Raw genomic sequence first — 24,664 nt, forward strand, 5'->3', positions numbered from 1 at the left:
ATTTATTTTTTAAATAATGTGTTTTTATTAATTTTATTTTATTTTATTTTATATTATATATGTATTTTTTTATTAACTGTTATAAATATAAGTATTATATATTATATATTATTTATATATTATATATATTATAAGTAAGTATTATATATTATATATTATATATTATATATATTATAAGTATTATATCTTATATCTTCGTATTATATCTTATATCTTCTATTCTATATACATATGTATAAGATAAGACAGAGGCGAAAAGGAGAGAGAGAGAGAGAGAGAGCGAAGGCGAGAGACGCGATCTGGTCGAAGAGGCGATCGAGTGAGAGACGCGACTGGTTCGAAGGTCATCGAAATCGACTGCTGCGACTGGTTCAAAGGTCATCGAAGTCGACTGGTTCGAAGTCGCCGATCAGGATCCTCTCGCCGACCAGGTTTCTTTCTCTTCTCCTTTACTCTACGTCTTTTCTTCCATGCCGTATCCACTTCTTCCATGCCGTATCCCGTCCGTATCCCGTACCCGTACCCGTGTCATGTCGTATCGACACGGGAACTTCGCCAAAACTGACGAGTCCGTCTAACGTAGGTCGGCACCCCACTGCATATTGAGTTATTTTCATTATAGGATACATGTAATCTAAGGTCTCTACCTTAATTTGTTTGAATTATTTTTAAAACAACTCATATGTATGTAGGCCTAATGGGATGGTTTGAGAAATATATTACTGTGTATAGTGTCAATTTTTTGGATTCAATTTTCTGGGAATTGATTTTTTTTTTTCGTGTTTTTTTTTTTTTAGTGAATATTTTTAAGATTTTAAGCAATTTTCTTACTTTTTTTAAATACACCTTACTTAGATGTGTCTAAAAAATAAAATATTTATAAAAAATATTTTAAAAAATCAATAAATACACAAGAATACGAAAAATATACTGAACTTTTGGTTTTTTTTTTTATCTTATATTTTTGGTATTTAGTGATTTTTTTAAAGATTTTTTTTACAAATATTATATTTTTTTAAGTGTATTTATGTTAGGTATATCTAAAAAAGAATTTTAAAAAAATTGCGTAAAATATTAAAATAATTCAGTGAAAAAAAAAAATTCAATTTTCTAAAAAATGAATTCAGAAAATTCAAACCAAACAAGCTAAATTAGGCTTGGATATTGTAGGCCCGATGTTCGGGTCAAGCTGGGTTTGGGCAGACACAAAGTCCCTTATTAAGTCTTGTTTTGGAAAGTTGATTAAAAGCTGATTTTTTGGACTTTTTTTTGTTTTTTTTTTGAGAAAACGTATAAAAAATAGAGAGATGATAAGACTCAAAATACGTTAAAAGCCAAATTGGCTTTTAACCAAGTTCCCAAATTAGGCCTAAGTAGTGCAAGTTTGATTCAAACGCAACCTTGCTCGATCGATGTGCACCTCTAGGTTTAAAGAGACCAGAGTCGCGAAGACCGCTCGAGCGCAGGTCGTGTCTAGAGGCAATACTAGCAAACTTCATGCCTTCACTTCGTTCGAGCGCAAGAATGCACACTTGAATGGTAGATGCAACCTCTCAGTATCTCAAAAATCAAACTGAGGTACTTAGATGGCTCATTTCAATACTTGAGCGCAAACTCCATCGCTTAAGCAGTACATGAATGTTGACTGGTTAAAATTGCTGAATTTGAAAGCAAACCAAACCAATCAACATCACAACTCAACTGTTTTTGTTCGCGGAATTGCCAAATCAAGGAACCTAACAATCTCCCCATTTGGCAATTCCTGAACAAAACACTTCTAACATTAGAAACCGTAACAAACACACAACCAACAAACGACACAACCTACCACTCTATACAACAGTGAAGAACCAACCTGCAAACACACAGTATATAGATGGATAGCAATAGAGATGAATAGATGATTAGCAAAGTAAATTAATCCAAAAAACACTAAGCATATGCTAACATCTCTCCCTATTTTTGTCCAGAAGAGACAAAGGCAGAATAACCAAGAACATGTTCAAAATACAGCAAGTACTAATCCCAAAAACAAATAAAACCATCAGAGACAATCCCAAAGACCTACAACCATAATAGATAAAACAAGTCCAAAGACATCTAGAATAGAAATACAAGAACCATGAGAGACCAACAACCACAGATAAAGAAGAATCACTGATATGGCAGTGGTAAAGATGGCTGCATCTGGTAATAAGATAGGAGCTAAGAGACCCGATAGGTCACCTGATCAACAGAAGAGGCAATGTGGCCAGTAGTAGACTCTAAAGAGGTTAGACGCCTATCAAATTGCTCCAGAAGAGCATCAAGATGATCAAAGCGCTGATTCATGCCACGTTCAAGCTGAAGGATCTGACCACGAATAGACTGAGGATAGACAGGCTCCCCCACACCACTAGCAGTTACATCAAACTCAGCTTTCTCCTTGGCTTGTTCATTACCTTCATGAGAAGAACCCTTACCCCCCACATGAGCATGACTCTGAGACACAGTTTTCTTAGTGAAGTGTTTGACAGGATAGGCTCTTTTATCATCCTTGGAAGACTTAATATTGAGAGAGAAAAAACCATCCTCATCCACGGCTCCACCCATGTCACCGCCACCAGCACCCTGGTACATCTTGGCAATTATTGGATTACAAATGCACTCCAACTCCTTCATATTGTACTCAAATTCATCCGCCTCAGCGAGCTGGTTCGCATCCAGCCAGTGAAGTGCCTGATCAATTGCATCTTCAATCTTTTTTTTGTCAGCAAAACTAAGCTTTGCGCTAATCTTTTCATCTTTGTTCGTGTTTCTCATATTGTACGCGTAATTCTCCAATGCATTCTTCGCCTGCACCTTCTTCTTGTGCTCCTCATCTTCCGATTTGTACTTCTTAGCCTCTTGCACCATCTTCTCAATCTCCTCATTCGATAGCCGACCTTTGTCGTTGGTGATGGTGATTTTGTTCTTCTTCCCTGTAGTATTGTCCTCTGCAGAGACATTCAAAATACCATCAGCATCAATGTCAAAACATACATTGATTTTAGGGACACCACTAGGAGCAGGAAGAATTCCAGTGAGCTTGAATTTTCCCAACAGGTTGTTGTCTTTGGTCTTGGTTCTCTCACCCTCATAGACTTGAATTAACACACCAAGTTGGTTATCAGAATATGTAGAGAACACTCGCTCTCTCTTGGTTGGAATTGTTGTGTTTCTTGGAATCAAAACAGTCATGACCCCGCCATCTATCTCCAAACCAAGGGAAAGAGGGGTGACATCGAGCAACAAGAAGTCCTGCACCTTCTGGTTGCCCTCACCGCTCAAAATTGCAGCTTGAACCGCAGCACCATAAGCAATTGCCTCATCTGGGTTAATGCTTTTGTAGAGCTCCTTCCCATTGAAGAAGTCCTGCAACAATTGCTGAACCTTTGGAATCCTAGTAGAGCCTCCGACAAGAACCACATCGTGGACACTGCTCTTGTCCATCTTCGCATCCCTCAAACACTTCTCCACGGGCTCCATACACTTCCTGAATAAATCCATGTTCAGCTCCTCAAACCTAGCCCGAGTTATTGTCGTGTAAAAATCAATACCCTCATATAAAGAATCAATCTCGATTGTAGTTTGCGTAGTTGACGAAAGAATCCTCTTAGCTCTCTCACAAGCGGTCCTCAACCTCCTCATTGCTCTTGGGTTCCCACTAATATCTTTCATGTGCTTCCTCTTGAACTGCTGAACAAAGTGTTTCACCATTCTATTATCAAAGTCCTCACCACCCAAGTGTGTGTCACCAGCTGTAGCTTTGACATCAAAAATGCCCTCTGTAATGGTTAGGAGAGAAACATCAAACGTCCCACCGCCAAGATCGAAAATCAGCACGTTCTCCTCATCAATGATTTTGGCTTTCTTGTCAAGTCCATAAGCAACAGCCGCTGCAGTTGGTTCATTAATGATGCGCATAACATTAAGACCGGAAATGACACCGGCGTCTTTTGTTGCTTGTCTTTGAGAGTCATTTAAGTAGGCAGGAACAGTAACAACAGCATTTTTTATTGTGGTGCCAAGGTAAGCCTCTGCAATCTCTTTCATCTTTATGAGGACCATGGAAGAGATTTCTTCAGCAGCAAACTGCTTCTCTTCGCCCTTGTATGTGACGACAATCATTGGCTTGTCACCAGGACCAGCTATGACCTTAAAAGGCCACAACTCGATGTCACTCTGCACTGAGGCATCACTGTATCTCCTTCCAATCAAACGCTTTGTGTCTGAAAAACCACAAAGTTAAAACCCCAATTAGGATTTGAAGAGCAAAGGGAATGCTTCTGACATATGACCATCCACACAAAAACATGTGATCAGTGATGAGCAGCGTTTTTAAAATTTTAGAGAGCATAACAATGTAGAAAACTTTGTTCAACGATTTCAAAAATGGATATAAATGATTGAAATTATTTATGAAGCTATACGACTAATCTAGACTTTTAATAGGAATCATGTTTAATATCATGTTTGCGAATCCTGTAAAGTTTTAGAACTAAAATAAGAATAAAATAAAAATATTTAAGATTTTACAGAAAAGTGCTTCAATTGAATTCAAAAAATCGATATTATATTAAACAACATAGGAAAGATGAATGTAAAATGAATACCATGGCTTTAAACAAAATTCAGACTCAAAATAACTGGTCTAATTCAAATTGATCAGACTTTATAGTAAAATTCCACCATAATTACAAGACATTAAGACCAAATTGAGAAAACCCAAATATGCGATTTTGAATAGAATGCCTTTTAATATTAAATCATTGAACAAATTTCCCACATGACACTCTTTAATTCATTTTTCTTTTCTTTTCTTTTTTCCTTTTTGTAATTATGACAAATTTCTTTAAGACCGGAATCCTAAAAATTGTAAAAGTTGTTCATAAAATAGGAAAAAAAAAAAAAAAGAAGCAAAAACAAAAGGGAAAAATTTGAAAGATTATATATATATATAATTTGCAGAAAAAGCTTATTCATCATTTACGGTTGCCCAATTGCTCAATGACAAGCATCAACATTATGGAAGAAAATTGCTTTTCGGTAATTTTTATAGAAATTGTTGGTAACAACTTTAAGAATTCCTTTACATGAAAAGAAACTCCATCAAATTTAACCATGGTTTATCTTTCCAAGTGGGCCTCATTTATTTAGGGTTTGTTTGGGGTTGGCATTTTTAATCATTTTTAGTTTTTTTAGAAATTAATGCGTTTGAAAATTTGTCAAAAAATATATTTTTTTTAGAATGAAAAAATTGATGTTATATTTTAATTGATGACAAACAATTTAATGATTTTTTAAAATTTAAAAAAAAAATTATCAAAAAAAACCTTAAAATTTGAGACTTATGAACAAAGAGAAATTTATTAGAAAGTTCTCTTTCAAATATTAGTATTTCAATTAGTTCATAAAATATTTTTATATTCTAATAAGTCTTATTATTTTGGATATTTGATTCATCAAATTTTAATTCTCATCTTTAAAGTATTTTATGAATAATTTTACTCTTATAAATATTTTTTGAATCTTTAGCAACTTGGTGATGTAAACATTCACATTAAATAAATTTGATAGTGTGAAATATTCACTATCAATGAGAACATTAATGCGCGATTTATCCTATAATTATTAGGAGAATTTTGGTAATGAAAAATGCTTGGTGGTCCGAATGGTTCGAATGTATCAAAATGACGTCGTTTTATTCCCAAAATGACGTCGTTTCGATACATTCGAGCCATGAATTTTCGGGCCACCAGACATTACTATTTGGTAATTATGTCACCCATCTATACTATATATTAAGCAAAATGGGGTTTTTAACCCCAAGCCTTGTGGGAGTTCCAATCTCCCAATCTAAATTTTTTGATTTTTTTATTTAAAAAAAAAAAAACCTTAACATTTATTAACTTCTCCCAACCCTCAAGTCTTACCCTTATAATAACACTTTAATGTATTAAGAACAAGCATAAAAGAAATTCTTTGAAATCCAACACATATGAATTCCTTAAAAAGTTTCAACACATGATTATTATCTCTCATAATAACACTTTAATGCATTAAGAACAAGCATAAAAAAAATTTCTTGAAAAGTCCAACACATATGATTATTATCAAAATATTAAACTTTAATATAATATAATAAAAAAAAAGACATTTAATTCCTTGAAAAGTCTAATATATATGATTATTACCAAAATATTAAACTTTCATATAATATAATAAAAAAAAGGCATTTAATTCCTTGAAAAGTCTAACATATATGATTATTATCAAAATATTAAATTTTCATACAATATAAAAAAGGAAAAAAGAGAAGGCATTTAAAAAAGAAAAAGAAAACAAGACATTTAAAAATCGTAATTCACATATATAGATAATTGTAAACGCAATCCGTGTATAGCACGGGTGATATGCTAGTAACACTTATTGAAATATAAGAAAATAATTTGAATTAAGTGAAATATAAGTAAGTGAAAAGAGATTTATGAATAAAATTGCCTATAACAAAAATAAACTTTGGAATTTTTATCTTGTTAATTAAACCCTAATCTTTTAATTTATTTCAATTTAAATCATTTTCCTACTTTGTTTAAATAAAATTGATAAAAAAAATAATATTTAGTCATTAAACTCAATCAAAAAAAAAATATTTTAGATATTTTATGTACACTTTAATCGAGTTTAATAGTTAAAATATTATTATTTTGTTAATTTTTAGTGAATAAAAATAAGTGCATAATTTACATTAAAAATAAATTAAATAATTTAAATTTAAATTCACAAAATAAAAAATTTAAAATTTATCTTATTACAATAGTCATTACCCTCAAACGTGACATAATTTGTGAGATTTAAAATTTAGACAACAAAAATAATATTTAGTCATTAAACTCAATAAAAAAAAGTGTTTTAGATATTTTATGTACATTTTAATCGAGTTTACTAGTTAAAATACTATTATTTTGTTAATTTTTAGTGAATAAAAATAAGCGAATAATTTACATTAAAAATACATTAAATAATTTAAATTTAAATTCACAAAATAAAAAATTTAAAATTTATCTTATTACAATAGTCATTACCCTCAAACGTGACATAATTTGTGAGATTTAAAATTTAGATGACAATTCTTGATGTGACATTGAGGGGTGTTTGGAAAGGAAGTTTTTTGGTTTTTTTTCACTAAAACACAAATTGATTACAAAATCAAAAAAATAAATCCACACAAAATATCACATCAAACCCCATAATTATTTCACTTATTCTCTCACAAACATCACATTCAACTATAAAAAAACCCAATTATCTTCCCAAACACAAAAAAAAAAAAAAAATTTTCCAATAATATCCTATAACTAAAAAAGCCTAAAAAAAACTCACTTCCCAAACACCCACTAAGACCAAAATGAGAAAACCCAAATATGCCATTTGGAATAGAATGGCTTTTAATATTAAGGCCTTGTTTGACATACATTAAAAAAGTTACAAAGTCAAAAAGTCGCTATCATATTTAAGTCACATCATCTTATTTAAGTCGCATCACTTCTTTACCACATCGTTTCAAATTCCATTCATATTTCATAAAAAATTAAAAAATACACTTATTTAAAACATTTCAAACAACTCCTAAATCACTGAACAAATTTCCCATATGACACTTTCTTTAATTAGTTTTTCTTTCCTTTTTTTTTTCTTTTTGTAATTATGACAAATTTCTTTAAGACCGTAATCCTTAAAATTGTAAAAGTTGTTCATAAAAATCTCTCTCTCTCTCTCTCTCTCTCACACACACACACAAAGCAAAAGGGAAAATTTTGAAAGATTATGGGGGTGTTTTGACAACCTATTAAAAAATTCAAAAGTTAATTTTTAATCTATTTTGACTTACACCCCTTCTCACATAAAACAATAAAAAAGTTACAAAAATCAAAAATATTTAACTTTTAACCATCTTCTAATTGCAAAAAAACCCCATGAATAGTTCTCACACACACACACAAAGCAAAAGGGAAAATTTTGAAAGATTATGGGGGTGTTTTGACAACCTATTAAAAAATTCAAAAGTTAATTTTTAATCTATTTTGACTTACACCCCTTCTCACATGAAACAATAAAAAAGTTACAAAAATCAAAAAAATTTAACTTTTAACCATCTTCTAATTGCAAAAAAATCCCATGAATAGTTCATTTACGATTGTCCAATTGCTCAATGACACGCATCAACATTATGGAAGAAAATTGCTTTTCGGTGTTTTTTTATAGAAGTTGACGGTTTATCCTTTCAAGTGGGTCTCATTTATTCAGAGTTTGTTTGGGGGTGGCATTTTTAATCATTTTCTGTTTTCTTAGAAGTTAATGCGTTTAAAAAGTTGCTAAAAGATATATTTTTTTTTGGAATGAAAAAATTGATGTTGTATTTTAAAATTTTTAATTGATGACAAACAATTTAATTATTTTTTTAATTTTTTGAAAAAATTATAAATTAAAAAAAAAACTTAAGATTTGACCCTTATAAACAAAGATAAATTTATTAGAAAGTTCTCTTTCAAATACTTATATTTTAATTAGTTTATAAGATATTTTTATATTTTTAATAAGTCCTATTATTTTAGACATTGACCTACCAAATCCTAATTCTTTTATTATGAACAATTTTATCCTTATAAATATTTTTGAACCTTTGATAACGTAGTAATGTGAATATTCATATTAAATAAATTTGACAGTGTAAAATATTTACTATTAACGTAAATATTAATGCGTGCTTTATCCTATTATTATTAGCAGTATTTTTGTAGGATTTATTGAAATATAAAAAAAATAATTTGAACAAAGTAGAATACATAGTGAAAAGAGATTTAGGAATTGATGTCCTATTTAACTTGGAAAATTTTATTTTATTAATTAAACCTTAATCTTTTGATTTATTTCAATTTAGATCATTTTCCTACTTTCTTTAAATAAAATTGATTAAAAAAATAATATTTAGTCATTAAACTCAACCAAAAAAAATGTTTTAAATACTTTATATGCACTTCAATTGAGTTTAATAACTAAAATACTATTATTTTGTTAATTTTACTTAACGAAAATAAGTAAATGATTTACATTAAAAATAAATTAAATGATTAAGATTTAAATTGACAAAAAAAAAATTCAAAATTTATTTTATTACAATGGTCATTATCTTCAAACACGACTTAGGTCTTATTTGTCATAACTTAGAAAAGTCAAAAAGACATTATCCTATTTAAGTCACATCACCTCTCTACCACATCATTGCAAACCCAACCCATACACAACTCATATTTCATAAAAAAATTAAAAAGTACACTTATTTAGATTATTCCAAACCACCACTTAATTTGTGAGATTCAAAATTGAGTCGACAGTTCTTGATGTGACATTTTAAGGTTTTAAATTAGGATAATACTTCGTAGCTCAAAATTCAGTTGCCCCGAATGGCTCAACTGCTCATTTTGGGCAGTTTTTTTTTTTTTTCCCTCTTATATCTCTGAGAATGAGAAAGAGAAAGAGAGAGACAAAGAGAAAGAGGGAGCACAGAGAGAGAGGGGCTCAGCCGTCGATCGACGCCGCCATCGTCGTTGCCGCCTTCGATCGCTATTGTCGCTGCCGCTTTCGATCTCCCCAAAACCAGTCCGGTCGAACCATCCCTTGTCTTTCTTCTCTCCCTTCTCTGTTTCAGAGAGAAAAGGAAAAGAAAAAAAAAATCAAAAACGATTTGTATACACACAGATCTGTGTGTATACACAGAGGGGCTCGCCCGATGCCGCCATCGTCGTTGCCACCTCCGATCTCCCCACAACCAGTCCGGTCTTCTCTGTTTCAGAGAGAAAAGGAAAAAACAAAAAAAATTGAAAAACGATCTATATACACACAGATCTGTGTATACTTTTAGATTCTACATTTTTATTTTTATTTTTTAGATTGTTGATTCTACATTTTTTCATTTGATTATTCATGTTGTATTTTTTCATTTTTTCAGATTGATGATGTATTGTTGATTCTACATTTGGTTGTTGTTGATGATGATGTATTAGGATTGTTGATCTATTTGGTTCTTAGTTCTCCCTCCCTCTTCTATCGTTCTTCTCTTCCCTCTCTGTTTCAGGAAAAAAAAAAAAATCAAAAACGATGTCATTTTTGAATTCGAGCCATTTCGGGCCAGCTCTGTTTCGAGCTACGTAGCAGCTCCGTTTAAATTAATGACAAATAACTTAAAAGCTTTTTAATTTTTTTTTATATTTTTGAATAAATTACACTGACACTTCTTAAAGTTTCTATTTAATATAGATCTCTCATTATATTTGAAAAATTACATTTATCTCTTGTCAGATTAAACTAACATATTTGCCTCTTAACCTTTATACATATAAAATAATAAAATAATACATATATTTTGTTTATGTCATTTCAAAAAAATAATAATAATCACCTTCTTTGGTCTAACTCACACAAAAAATTGAATTATTTTATTTTTCATTTTTAATTTTTATTGAATTTTTTAAATATTTTAAATAATTTTTTATTTTTTAGATATACCTAATCTAGATATACTTCAAAAGTATAATATTTAATAATTTTTTTGAATTCACCAAATACAAAAAAAATATAAAAATTCAATACATTATCTCATTTTGTTGTATTCAATGAATTTTTTTTAAAAATTTTTTGTATGAATTTTATACTTTTTAAATATATCTAGATTAAAGCTTTGTTTTGCATTGACTATGATAACTAACTTTTTTGTGTTGAAACTTTTTTAACTTAACTTTTTTAGCCTCGTTTGGTTTTTGTTTTTGGGCCTTTTTGACTTTTGAGTGAGAAAAAGTGTAATGATTATTGTTTGAATGTGACATTTTGTCTTATTGACTTATATAGCTTATTTTGTCTTTTTATACTTTTTTAACCCCAAAATGTTTACCAAACAAGGACTAAATTGACATAATCTAGATATAATAGTAAAAAAAAAAAAAATTATATTCATATATAAAAATTTATACAAAAAATATTATAAAAATGTTGAAATAGTGATATTAATGTAAATATAAATCATGCTTATGAGTGTTTTGTTTTAAAATGAAAAGTCACCATCAAGCTATATCATTATATTTGAAAATTCTATATAAAATTTATAGTTGTATATCATCACTTAATAAGAACATGTTCATTTAGAATTTAATAATAAAAAGTTATAAAATATAGTCACGATGATAGAAATAAAAAATGGTAAAAAAAAAAAACAGTAAGATGATCATTTAAAAAAATTTATGGCATGACATTAACAATCTGGAAGACAATTTGTAATAAAATTACAAATTTCAAGAAGGGAAATATATTTTTCAAATATAAAGAGAGGTCTATATTAAACAAAAACTTCAAGGACTGTCGGCATAATTTATCTTTGAATTTTTTTTTTATCATTATTCTAAACACTCATTTAATTCATGAGATTCAAAATTGAGTGAGAAGAAATTTCAATTTTGAATCTCACAAATTAAATAGACGTTTAGAATAATGACAAAAAAGTCCATTATTCAATTTAAAAAAAGTTTAAAAAATTATCAATTTGTTGGTCCTCAGTTAAAAAAATTAAAAGTTTATTTGGATAAGACTATTTTAGTCAAAAAAAAAAAAAAAAAAAGAAAAAAAAAAAGAAGAAGAACTAAGGCTTCGTTTGGCATGCAATAATTTTAACTTAAAAGTCAAAAAATTACTAAAAAAATCACAAAGCCTATAACTTATACCAAAAAGTCAAATATTCTCTTTTCTCTCTAATTTTTATATATTTTTTCGTAAAAAATCAAAAAGTCATTCCAAGCATACTAATTTTTTTACCTAATATTTTAGCTAAAAAATCAAAATATTTCTAAAATTACATATTTCCAAACAAGGCCTAAGAAGGCCAAAAAATTGAAAAGTTTTAAATTCTCACAAAAATGTGAAATTTTTATTTCTTTTCACTCTACTTTTTGTACATTTTTTTTCCTTGTAAAATACCAAACTGTTCTTCCCAAACATATGATTTTTTTATCACATATTTTAGTTAAAAAATTAAAAAAATTACTTCCCAAACAGCCCTTGAAATGTTAAATCAACATTTTACACTAAAAAAAATTAATAATTTTTCAAAGAAAAATGTTTCCAAGCTCTAGAGCAAGAGCTCTAATAATATGAGAATTGCTGGGTTTCACCTTTCAAAAAAATAAAAAAAATAATAAAATGGCAATCCCAAACAAACCCTAAATGCATGAGACTTGCTTGAAAAAAATAAACCATGGTTAAGTTTGATGACGTTTCTTTTCAGGTAAAGGAATTCTTGAAATTGTTGCCATAGAAATTGCATTTTCTACAAAACACGGAAAAGTTTCCCTCTAACGTTTTTTTTTTTTTTTTTGATCGCTCCCTCGAACGTTGATGGCGTGTCATTTACACTGGACAACCGTAAATCAATTATTCATGGCCTTACTTTTCTCATATAATTTGTGCCTTTAATAAAATAAAATAAAAACCAAGTTCACTTTCTTTCTTTTTTTAAGAATCAGAGAAAGACCTATAAAGTAAAAATAAATAAATAAACTCAAAATTTTAAAAAATGTACAGAAAAAACAAGTTAAAATTTTAATTTTAGCCAAATCAATAACGGACAGTAACTTAGAGGTGTTGTCGTCGTTATATAGATGATTTAATGTTTGATTTTATTTTATTTTTTTTTTTTTTCCATACCATAGGACGTTGGGGAGATAAGTTGGATTACAGTCGCTCGCTCCAGTGACTCGACCGCTAAACCTCATACTGAATCAACTATATCAGAAGGAAAAAAATGAACTTCATATGCATGTAGACAGTAGAAGAACACAGGACCATAGGAAGCTTGGAGCCCTTTGAGAGCCTTATTAATTTACACATTATTTAGTAATTCACACAACTTGCTTGTAATAAAAACGCGTACACAGTTACATTGTGCGGAATTGAAGAAGAAAATTGAAGAAATAACCACAGTATATGCATCTAGATGTCAAATATATACGGAATTGTTCATCAACTAGTAAATCAGTGAGCATGTAGTACAAATATTCATGTAAAAAAACAGTCAATTTAAGCAAGAAAATTGAAGAGCTTAGAACTTACCAAAGACAGTGTTGGTAGGGTTCATGGCAGCCTGATTCTTGGCAGCATCGCCGATCAAACGCTCTGTATCAGTGAAAGCAACATAAGATGGCGTCGTCCTGTTTCCTTGATCATTTGCTATGATTTCAACATGATCGTGTTGCCAAACTCCCACACATGAGTAAGTCGTTCCGAGATCGATTCCGATCGCCGGTCCTTCACCTTTTCCCATCATCTTTCCCGCGAACCAAACAGAAAAATCACAGTAAAGAAAACTACAAAAATTGACCAAGAAAAAGGAAGTCAGCGAGCTAGAGACTGAAAGCTGTGTAGACAGCGTGGAAAATAAGCACTTTTATGGAGGAAAAGCTCAAATTCGAGACTGCTCGAGTCTTGGTGTCATAACCGTCCGATTAAAAGTTTTGGACGGTGTCGGTGAGGGATACTTTCCGGGATTTTACTGTTGTTGATGAGCAAGGATCCTCTAGAGTGATTTTTTTCTAAAATTTCCTAGAATGCTACATTGTGTGGTTGAGATTTACTGGCAAGTCACATCAATTTTTCTAATGTGATTTGCCAGTAAATCTCAACCACACAATATAGTACTCTAGGAAACTTTAGAGAAATTTCACTCTAGAAGATCCTTGGTGGTTGTTGATAGTCTAATTGGCGCCGTACCTCTCAGTGGTCCAACCATACTGGAAAATAATTTGAAAAATGTTATACATCTTAAATAAATTATTAAATTTTTTATCAAATTTATTATGTAAATAAATAAATCTCACATTTATGTAAAAAATTTAATAAAATATTTAATGTAAAAAATGTAATAATTTATTTAGAATCCTTTACATAACATAACTCAAATAATTTTCAACCATTAGATTAGAATCTTGTTAGCCATCCAAAATCAAAACTGGTAACGGTGACATTGGTCAAGTGTCTCATTCAACAGTGATTTTTTCTCCTTCACTATTTATCTTCTCTCATTCATTCTCTCTCGGGTTAAAAAGTAATTTTTTTTTTTTTTTTTAAAAAAACATATAAAAAAATAAAGAGATCATATAACATATAACTCAAAAAAAATTAAAAAATCAAAAAAAAAAAGATGACTTTTAACTGAATTGCCAAAACAACATTTTATTTATTTATTTTTTTTAAATCTCTTATCTTTCTTCTTCTTATTCTCTTATTCCCTGACAAACTATTTTTTTAATCCTTTTTTTTTTTCCTCCTCCGACACACAATGGATTTTGGCTTTTTCTTTTTTTTTTTAAGCTCCTTCTTTCTCTCCGACAACACTATGGATATTGGCAAATTATTTTTTTAATCTCTTTTTTTCTTTTTCTTCTCCTTCTCCTTCTCCGACAACACCATGAATTTCGTCAAACTTTTCTTTTATAATCTTTTTATTTTTGCTAAAGACTTCATCAGAGATATTAAAATCATCTTAACAAAAATCCTTCAATTAGTTGGAGACTGAAAATTAAAAATTGAAAAAGGAAAATAGCGGAGTAGGTTAATAGATTTTTTAAGGAAATCTGTATTTTCATGGTGATCAAAAATCACAATCTTTCTGCTCAATCACACCCAAATTCTCAGTTATATCCTTCCCTAATTCTTCTATCTCCCTTAGCATTTCCTCTCTGTACTGAAACTTTTGCCCTAGTTTGTTACAAAAGTTCCCATTTTTATGCGTAGATAGAAATTGCACATCTAAGGTTGGGCAGTGATAGCTCAGAGGTGGCTGGAGCACAGTTAAAATGTTTGATGATTCATTCTCCTTCTTGTTATCTTGGGTTGCGACAGATCCTCAATTCCCTTTCAAGGTTCTAATGGAGACGTTGATGGATGTAAACGCATATGCTCTTGGAGAGAGCACATGCGTTCCTGCGTTCTCTGTTTGTTGGTCATTGTCAATTTCTTTTTTATGTATTTCTTGTAAGGCTATTTAAGGATCCGAAATAACCGACCCACCCGGTCGATCTGGACCAATCCAAAGCCTAACGGTTGATTTCAATAGCTTAAACAGTCGGCAATGGTTCCATAGTCTTCAAAAAATTTGATTGGTCAGTCGACATCGATCTGTGAATTAATTGATCCGTCGAAACTGAACCTACCGAAATTTATGCACTAATGTTCTACTTGCCCTTCATCTATTATATATTTAGATTAAGTGGTTGTTTGAAAAATGTTAAATAAATATATTTTTTAACTTTTTATGAAAAGATGTACAGATAAATAAAAAAATGATATGACCTAAAAAAATAAAAAGATAAAAAAATATGCTTGTTTGGCATGCACTAAAAAAGTACACTTTTTTGCATACCTACACTTATTTGGATCACATCAATCAACATCTATTAATATCTCCTCTCTATTTTTCTACTCATTTTCTCTACTTTTCTATAGGAATGGCAACGGGACGGGGTTGGGGACCGCACTCCCTGTCCCTGATCCCCGAAGATACAAAATTCCCCGTCCCCGTCCCCGTCCTTGATCCCCGGCGGGAACTCATCACCCCGCCCCCCGCCCCTGCCCTACCCCCACCCCTCCTCCTAACGGGGATCGGGTTTCCTTGACCCCGAAAAATCCCTGCAGCTCTCTCTCTCTCTCTCTCTCTTTCTCTTTCTCTTTCTCTCACTCATTCTCTCTCTCTCTCTCTGTTTACCTTTCTTTCTCAATAATAAATCATCAACAACAACATCATTTTCATCAACAACAACATCATCAAAAAAAAAAGAAAAGAAGAATAAGAAATGGAGACAGATAGAGACACACACGGCAACACATATACATGTATACATATACACATAAATGGCGGGATCTGATCTTCTCAGATCTGAGATGTGAGATGTAAGAAAAAGGAAATCGACGGTAGCGGGATCTGCTCAGATCTGCCTAGATCTACCGTGGCAGAAACTAAAGCTAGAGTATAAAGGTTCAGCGATGGCGTGGAGAAGGAGGAGACGAGGGTATGCGTACTGCCGCGGAGGAGGAGACGACGCCGTTGCCACTGCGAAGAGAATAATGAGTGAGAAAGAGCCGTCGCCGACTGCTAAGAGAAGGGTGAGTGAAAGAGAGTCATCGCCGACTACGAAGAGAAGATAGTGTGAGAGAGAGTAGACGGAAGAAAGAGAGAGAGATATCAGAGGAGAAACATATAGGGGGTTATATATATATATATGTGTGTGTGTGTGTGAATGAATAGAGAGTATTATGGTAATTTCATTTTGAGAAGAAACGGGAACAAGGACGGGCCGAGTCCGGGGCTGTGAAAGTTATTCTCGTTCCTGGCCTGAAATTGATCGGGGATTCAATTTCAAATACCATCCCCAGCCCGTCGAGAGTATTTTTTGAGAAAAAATCACTCTTATCGGAGACGGGGAAGCGAGTCCCTATCAGGTCGGATTTAAATTATCATCCCTACTATTCTACATATTATTTTATAAAAAATTAAAAAATACATTTATTTAAAATATCTCAAATCAAATAATCCTTAAATAATAAAGTTAAAGCATATCTTCCCAACAAAAAGTAACAAATAAATCTATATAATAAGGCACAAAGCTTTTTGAAAAATGTATCAAAATGTACGTGAGATACATTTTGATCCAATGATTGAGATGATTTCTATATACTATCTAACAGTTGAGATCATTTTTATTCCCGCCCAAACACTCTTTGCTCTCTCTCTCTCTCTCTCTCCTATGTCTGCCCAAACACCTTCTCTTCAACTCCCTCCCTACACGTTATCTCTCACATTCTCTCTTCAACTCCCTCTATGATCTCTCTCTCACGTTCGAAATTCTTTCTTTTCTGAAACTGGCTAACAGAGGTAACAGATCAGAGAAACATCTTCCAACAATTTGATTCAAACAGAGACGGTGGTCTCAACAGGGCTCACCACCGCCGTCGCTGCTCATCATCACCGTCGCCATTGATCGACACCCACTCTCTCTCGGCTCCCACCCTCCCAACATTAGAGGTATTTTACATTTATTCAGTTCTTTGAGGCTTCGGTTTAGGGCTAATTTTTGTATCAATCATCCTCCACAATTAAAGACTACAACATAGTTGGGATCTAAGGTTCGCTGACTTTTTTTTTTATTTTTTTTTTCAAGTACATTAGTTAGATATGAGAAGCAGAATGGCAATGGGGGTGAAGAAAAGTGCTGATATGTTGGCTTATACTGCCATGGCCACAACATGTTTGATAGTTTGCCTATGAGAGACTTCTAAGTTGTTTCTTCTCGGTTGTCAAAATAGCACACACACTTGGTTGTTGATTTAGATTCCCTCTCCCCCCCCCCCAATTCACAAAGGAATGTTAATTTGAGTTGATAAAAAACTGTAATTAAGTATTGTCATGGCTGCGTGTGGTTCAGCCAACACGAATAGAGGAATGCTGAGAGTGTTGAGTATTGTCATCGCTGATTTATACAGAACGGAAACAAATAAAAACAAAGAAATACATGTGGCAATTATCCAACAACTAGCATTTTATTATTGTCCTAAATTAGATAAATAAGATGTCAAAATCGAAAAAAAAATCCAATTCACAATATAAAAACCAACGTAAGTTTGATTTCACACAAGTTGCACAGTACTTAGTGTAGATCAAACCCAAGAAGCTAGAATAAATATCATAGTCAAAAAGAACAATTAGCATGATCAGCTATAAAAGCAAGAATGCATAAAAGATAAAGCTCACATTTTACACATAGTAAGCACTCACAGTTTGTTTGGAACACGTAACTGCCCATTTGACTGACAAACAGAATCGTTTGACAAAAAATTAAGACCAAAAAATTAAGACCAGCTGAAGATGGGAAATATAATAATCAAAGAACAGAATACTAACCAAGATAGCTCACCTTCCAAAGATAACATTGAAGACAGCTATTCTTACTTCCACAAGTGCATCAAAAGTCCCAGTTATATTGTATCATAGTTGTCAATTCAAGAAACAAAATCCTAATAGTGGAATTGTGAATCGAATTGAATCAAGAATCGTAAGATTACACATCAACTAAAAAAAATGATGATAGACAATTATATTTATTGAAAAACAAATTCCATATGTCACAGTGCTATGAAAGTAACAACACCAACTAATTTGAAAAATATTACCTTTATCAACAGGACATGTGGATCTAAATCCCACCAACAATAAAATTATTTAAAAACCACAATTTATTGGCAAATTAGACTTTACCCTGTCAGCTTAAAATTGCTAAAATTACATGATTATTAGAAAAGTTAAGCAGTTAAGATTCCACCATTTAAAATATTATAGAAATGTAAGTAATAGAAACACCAAAATAGTGTTTCAATAAAGAAAACATTGTTAAATAAAATAATGCAGGACTTAAGGTATTTTTGGGATGTATTGCTTTGAAAAAAAAAAGGTATTTTTGGGATGCATTACTCTGAGGCGTGCCACTAAGTGAGCCTCATAAATTCCACCCAAGTTGGTTTGATCATGTACAAGGACCAATAATACACCAGCAAGCAGTCAAGGAACATGAACTGAGGTAGTGAATAAAGCATATGATGTAAGTGAAAATAAAGCATGACGTAACAACAATAAAAAAAACAGAATAAAGCATAAAAGAAATCCATGGGGTGATTTGAATAAAGCATAACTATACACCCATGTATACATATACATACATATGTCTACTAGGGTTTGATTCCATGGTGATAGAGGGTGTTTGATGTATCTTGAATGTGTTTAGGTATTATGTTAGTTGTTGTTGGTGATTTTTTTTTGTTGATGTTGTGATCGAACTTTGTTTAAAACGATTTATTGTTGGATTTTCTTTTATAAAGGTTTAATTTTTATAGGTGGTAGTGACAATTTTTTGAGGCTTTTGTTTGGAAATGAGAGAAACTGCCACATTTTTGTAGGAAAAGTATGTTATTGTATTGTTTTTCAATTATGTTTTGATTTGCTCTTTTTTTTTAGCCAGATGTTTATTGTAATTTTGATGTGAAATAGTAGAAATGCGTCTGAAAACCAAATGCATGAATAATTGCCACATTGTAATGTGATCGCTGCCTCCTTTGGGTTTGATTGGTGTGATTTGGGTTTGATATTTTTTTCCCCTTCTCTCTCTGTTCTTTTCCTTCATTTCATAAATACATACATTTTTAGGGTTGTTTATGACATTCTTGGGTTTGATTGGTGCATTTGGGTTTAATATTTTTTTTCCCTTCTCTCTCTGTTCTTTTTCATTTCATTAATACATACATTCATGAATACATTGATATATTTGATGAATCTTTTTTCTCTTTGTTTCACTTTTTCATGTTGGTGATGATATACAGATGATGATCCAAGTTAGGTTTTTTTCCAAACAATCTGTTTCGTATGAATAAAAATTTCAGCATCGACAACCACCCTCCCTTCGAACTCGCACTCGCAAGGTTCAATTTCTGTCTCTCCCCTTCTCTCTTTGTGTTTGTTTTTACCCTAATGACAGTGAGTCTTTCTGCAACAAAGCATGGTGCATTTCCCTTTGCAATGCATATCCTTTTTGGTTTTTTTACTTTCTATCATGGACAATGGGATTTTTGAACCTTGATATCTGCTACAGTGGCCACAAGGCATCATTTGGCCATGAAATCTATTAGGACATCCATCTTCAGCTAACTTAATTTTGGTTTTGTGTTGTACAGACCTATATGTTTAAGTATGATAGTGTTCATGGTCAATGGAACAAAAATGAGCTTAAGGTTCAGGATTCTAAGACCCTTCTCTTTGGTGACAAACCTGTCGCAGTCTTTGGTATGAGGTATTATAAGCTGATTTTGCTATCTTTATGTTTCATTTTATTTTCAAAATGGCACCCTTTGATTATAAATAATTTATTTTTTGATTTTATTTAGGAACCCAGAGGAAATCCCATGGGGTGAAGCTGAAGCTGAATATGTTGTTGAGTCCACTGGAGTTTTTACTGATAAGGACAAAGTTACTGCCCATTTGAAGGTTTGCCTTTATTTTTTTGCTTTATGGATTGGTATTTTGATTTGTGTGCATACTTTCTCTGATATAGTTGAAGAGATATATTTGTCTTGCTTTCATCAATATTGATTTCTGGTTCTTTTATTTCTTTAAGTGGACGTGTTGCATGTTGAATCTGTTTTCTTCTTTGGCTAAAATACCAGTGCTGGTACAATGCCCCACTCATGAATTTTGACTTGACATGTTATGCTCAATTGGGCAATGTTTGTTATTTTGTTGGCTTGCAAATGCTCATGAAGGCATGGTTTGTTGATAGTATTGCTCTTGATTTTTTTTTAATCACCAGGGTGGTGCAAAGAAGGTTGTCATTTCTACTCCAAGGATGCTCCCATGTTTGTTATGGGTGTCAATGAGAAGGACTACAAGCCAGATATTGATATTGTTTCCAATGCTATCAACAAACCATTAACATTATCAATATCTAGCATTGGAAACATTATTATACCCAGTGTGTTAGTGTTCCCCTTCAATTACTATGCATTTGTTTACACCATTAACATTTATTGTATACAGTTTTTATTTATTTATTTATTTTATTATTATTATTATTTTATGGTTAATTGATGGAATGCTTTCAATATATTTCAGGGAGGAATTTAAGGATGAGGAGATGGTTGATGTGAAGTCATTATACATCCGAAACTTTCTCTGAAGTTGAGTTTGTTGGTTAGTGCTTTGCTTTGCATTTAACAATTGTTAGGATACTCATATCCAGCAATTGTTTCTCTATCTTCTTTGATTGAAATTCATTGATTACCTAGGGACCTGTCTTAAAAAGAGATGTAATCCTAGATTTAATAGTAAACCACTTGATTATCTTTTTGTCTATTGTTATTGGTCGGTTTCCAGACAAAAGAAATTTAAAAACTATGCCAATATACTGTAAGAATGTGATGGATCGCGGCCCTCTAAATCTCCATTCTCAAATTTTCACAAAATCTTAAAAAAGGGTAAATTATAAATATGCCCCTGATGTTTGTAAAATATTCTCACTCTCTCTATGGGAGCTTGCATTTTAAGATTAGTATCCAGAGTTTGGTAATAAGGTGCGGTGTTGCCTTTGAGTCAAACTTGGTTTTAGATCATGACACAATGCAATTATACAATTGGATTTGTTGATTGGGATTTTATTTTATTTATTTGTTTTTATTTTTTGTCAGTCAAACTTGGTTCTTATGTAGTTATAATTTGATTAGCAGCAGTAGCACTAACTGGTGTGCATTTAAGTTTTAATTTCTTTTTTTTTTTTTTTACAGAGCGTTGGCTGGTGTGCATTATTTGATATTTTAATTTTTTTTATATTTGATTTATTTGGAATTGTAGAGTACAGTCTGTTAAATATATTTTTATAACTATATTTTAATCTTAATATTATTTACACCGTACCTTTAAGTACGGACATACATTAGTAAATAAATAAATTAGCCACCAATCACTATTAAATAAAGTTCAAATTATAGAGATAAGTATAAACTATTTCACTTCTCCTACTTTTGTTATTTTCAAGGAGTAGCACAAAGATTTGACATCAATCATCAGTGAAGTCTCTTTATTTCCTCTTTACTCTCCTACTTATTTTTCTTACTTTTCTATATAATTATTTTTATAAAAAATTAAAAAATAAATTTATTTAGAATATTTCAAACTAAATAATCCGTAAATAATAAAGTTAACATACATCTTCCTAACAAAAATAATAAAAAAATTAAATAAATTAATCAACTATCACTATTAAATAATTCAAATTATAAAGATAAGTGTAAACTATTTCACTTCTCCTACTTTTGTTATTTTCGAGGAATAGCACAAAGATTTGACATCAATCAGGAGTGAAGTCCCTCCATCTCTTCTCAATTTCTCCATCTCTCATTATTTATATATATATATATATATCAACAATGATAGAGATCATTAATTTTAAAACTTTAAAAAGACTATTAATGACATGATATTCAATAAAAAAAAAAATATCTAGCATCAAAATTAAAACATCAAATCATTCATGATGAGATCCACTGTCACATCTTTAATAATAGCACTAATTAATGCCCCACTCATTTTCCTTATATATATAGTGTTAGGTTTTATTCTTGGCAATTCCGTTTGACAAAACTCCTTTCAGTTGTATTTATTTTCGCACTTTTTATTTTCAGTGAGGTTATGAGTGTTTAGATGCGAATCCAACCCGAATTGTGCCTTTCAGAGAAGTTTGTGATGCTAATGCTTTCAAGATTGCCACTTCGCTGATTATGACGGGGATCGAACTGCCCGGTCAGCTCGCGGGGGTCGAGGGGGCAGCGCCCCTTGGCGGGTCCGGGGCAGCGCCACGGCGGGGTCGAGGGGCAGCGCCCCCGAAGCAAAATGCAAAAATGCATTCAAAATTGCCTGTCCGCTCGAGCGGACATACCCGCGCTCGAGCGGAGAATCCCTGGTTCCAGCAGTTTTGGTCGCCTGCAAAAGTACTGAGATATGTGATTTTGCGCTCGAGCGGGCTTTCTGGCGCTCGAGCGGACCTCTGTTATATGACGCGCATATTTTGCTGAAGACGCTCGAGCGGGCTGTTGGGCGCTCGAGCGGAGATCGCGGGACAGATTCTATAAATTCGAGTGTTGGGTCAGATTTTAGGATTACTACTTCAGATATTCTTTTTGGTTTCTAGGGCTTATATCTGGGGATACTTTGTGAGTTTTCTTTGATATTTTATTGAGTATTCAACTCATGGTTTAAAAGAGAGTACATCAAAGGTTTTTGTTTGCTATACAAAAGAGAGAGTTGTTCTTCGGTGGATTCTGAAGAATTCGAGCCTGAAGCTTTGGTGGATTCCGGGGTGGCTCATCGTAAAGACAATTCCGAGGTGAAGATGGGGTTGGAAGAGGCACATAGAGGTTGGTTCAATTAGGCGTTGTGGATTCGCTAGGTAATTGAGAGTATACCTGTGTAATTCCTTCAAATCTTCTTAGTGGATTGTTCTTGTGGCTGTTGCCCGTGGTTTTTTTTATCACAGTTGGAGGTGTCCAATTGTGGTTTTTTCCACGTTAAATAGTTGTGTCTCTTTGTCTTGATTGTTTGATTGGGATTGTTATATTCTACTTAAAATTGATACATAATCACAAATCAACATCTAGGGGATTTTTAGATTTTTCATATAGGTTAAAGAATAATCGTTGAAATCGAATTGACTATCGTACGGAATTGAACCGTATTTGTTTGATCCTTGATATTTCGGTCGGTCAATGTGATGTTTTGAAAAATTAATAAAAAATTAATTTTTTAACTTTTTTAATTTATTTTATTTTTTTGTAAGTAAAAAATATGAGAAATATTATGATTCAAAATGAATAAAAAGATAAAACTAATTTTTTTTTTCCAAAAGTCATCAATATGTTTTTTTAAATCCTTCTTATTTCGGTCGGTTAATATGATTTTTAAAATTTTTCAATTTTCAATTCCAAGTTTTGATAAATTTCAAATCGAACTGGACTGAAAATAAACTTTCATCTTAACCGTCCCCGTGGCTTAATCTTAGCGTCCCACTAAATGACAAAATAACAAAAACTTTTTGTCTTCTCTAATTTTTTCTCACAGTTTGTGTTTTGAAATAAATTTTCAAAAAAAAATTTGAGAGAGAATTTAGAAAATTTTTTAATCTGTTTGATTGTATATCTTAAAAATAGTTTTGGAGTTTGAAAATTTGGAATGATTTGATATTTTGTTATAGTTAAGTAGATGTGTATGAAAGAAAAAATGATTGAGAATAAGAGAGAAGAGAGAAAAAGTGATTGATTGATGTGTAGGAAAGAGAAAATGATTTTGAATTTTTTTTTTCAAAAAATTTGAACCAAACAAATTTCTAAAATTTTTCTAAAAAATTAGGCGGCGTTTGGGGAAAAAAAAAATTGGGATTTTTTTTTTTTATTTTTTCCACTAAAAGACAAAGTCTTTGCAAAACCAAAAAAAAAAAAAATCCAAACAAAATATCACATCCAGCCCCATAATTATTTCACTTTTTCTCTCACAAATATCACATCCAACCACAAAAAAATCTAACTATCTTCCCAAATACAAAAAAAAAAAAAATTTCTTCAATAATATCCTACAACTAAAAAAACCTATATATAAACCTACTTCCCAAACACCCTGTAACAACCCAGATTTTTAATTATTCTGTAAAATTTATACTAATATTATTTAATCACAGTTAAGAAAATATGCGATTTATTTTCTATTATTATGGGTAATTTTATAAATTATTAAGAATTTAAGGGTCAAAATATAAATAAATAACTAAATTAAGTTATCTATTAAATAAGTTAAAGATAAATTTGAATTAATGAGTTTAATGGGAATGCGACACGTGGCAGCCTCGTGGCTTGGTGCCCACGGCTGCCTTTCTGTATAAGGGGCGTTGTGCACAGAAAGAAAACAAAGAAAGAAAGGAAAGAACAGGGAAGAAAAAAATAATGGAAGTTGAAGGGATCT

At 31.5% G+C, this 24,664-nt stretch overlaps 1 protein-coding gene and 1 pseudogene across 1 annotated transcript; one reads left to right on the plus strand and one right to left on the minus strand.

Moving 5' to 3' along the window:
- Positions 1–1,887: 1,887 nt before the first annotated feature.
- LOC114277576 (heat shock cognate 70 kDa protein 2) lies at positions 1,888–13,578 on the minus strand. The gene is made up of 2 exons (XM_082906577.1): positions 13,177–13,578; positions 1,888–4,250 (listed from the first exon to the last, which is right to left on the minus strand). Exons 1-2 carry the CDS (start codon positions 13,388–13,390, stop codon positions 2,206–2,208), a joined length of 2,259 nt encoding a protein of 752 aa, XP_082762703.1. The 5' UTR covers positions 13,391–13,578; the 3' UTR covers positions 1,888–2,205.
- A 2,526-nt stretch (positions 13,579–16,104) lies between these two features.
- LOC145789175 (glyceraldehyde-3-phosphate dehydrogenase, cytosolic-like) lies at positions 16,105–20,758 on the plus strand (annotated as a pseudogene).
- The last annotated feature ends 3,906 nt before the right edge of the window (positions 20,759–24,664 follow it).

Source organism: Camellia sinensis, chromosome 14 (assembly GCF_055761805.1).
Source record: "Camellia sinensis isolate YWXY chromosome 14, ASM5576180v1, whole genome shotgun sequence".
NCBI classification, from domain to species: domain Eukaryota; kingdom Viridiplantae; phylum Streptophyta; class Magnoliopsida; order Ericales; family Theaceae; genus Camellia; species Camellia sinensis.

Coding starts and splice junctions, on each gene's coding strand:
- LOC114277576 (XM_082906577.1), bottom strand. CDS start 13,390: ATGATGGGAAAAGGTGAAGGACCGGCGATCGGAATCGATCTCGGAACG. Junction 4,251..13,176: donor CCCTACCAACACTGTCTTTG/GTAAGTTCTAAG, acceptor GTGGTTTTTCAG/ACACAAAGCGTTTGATTGGA.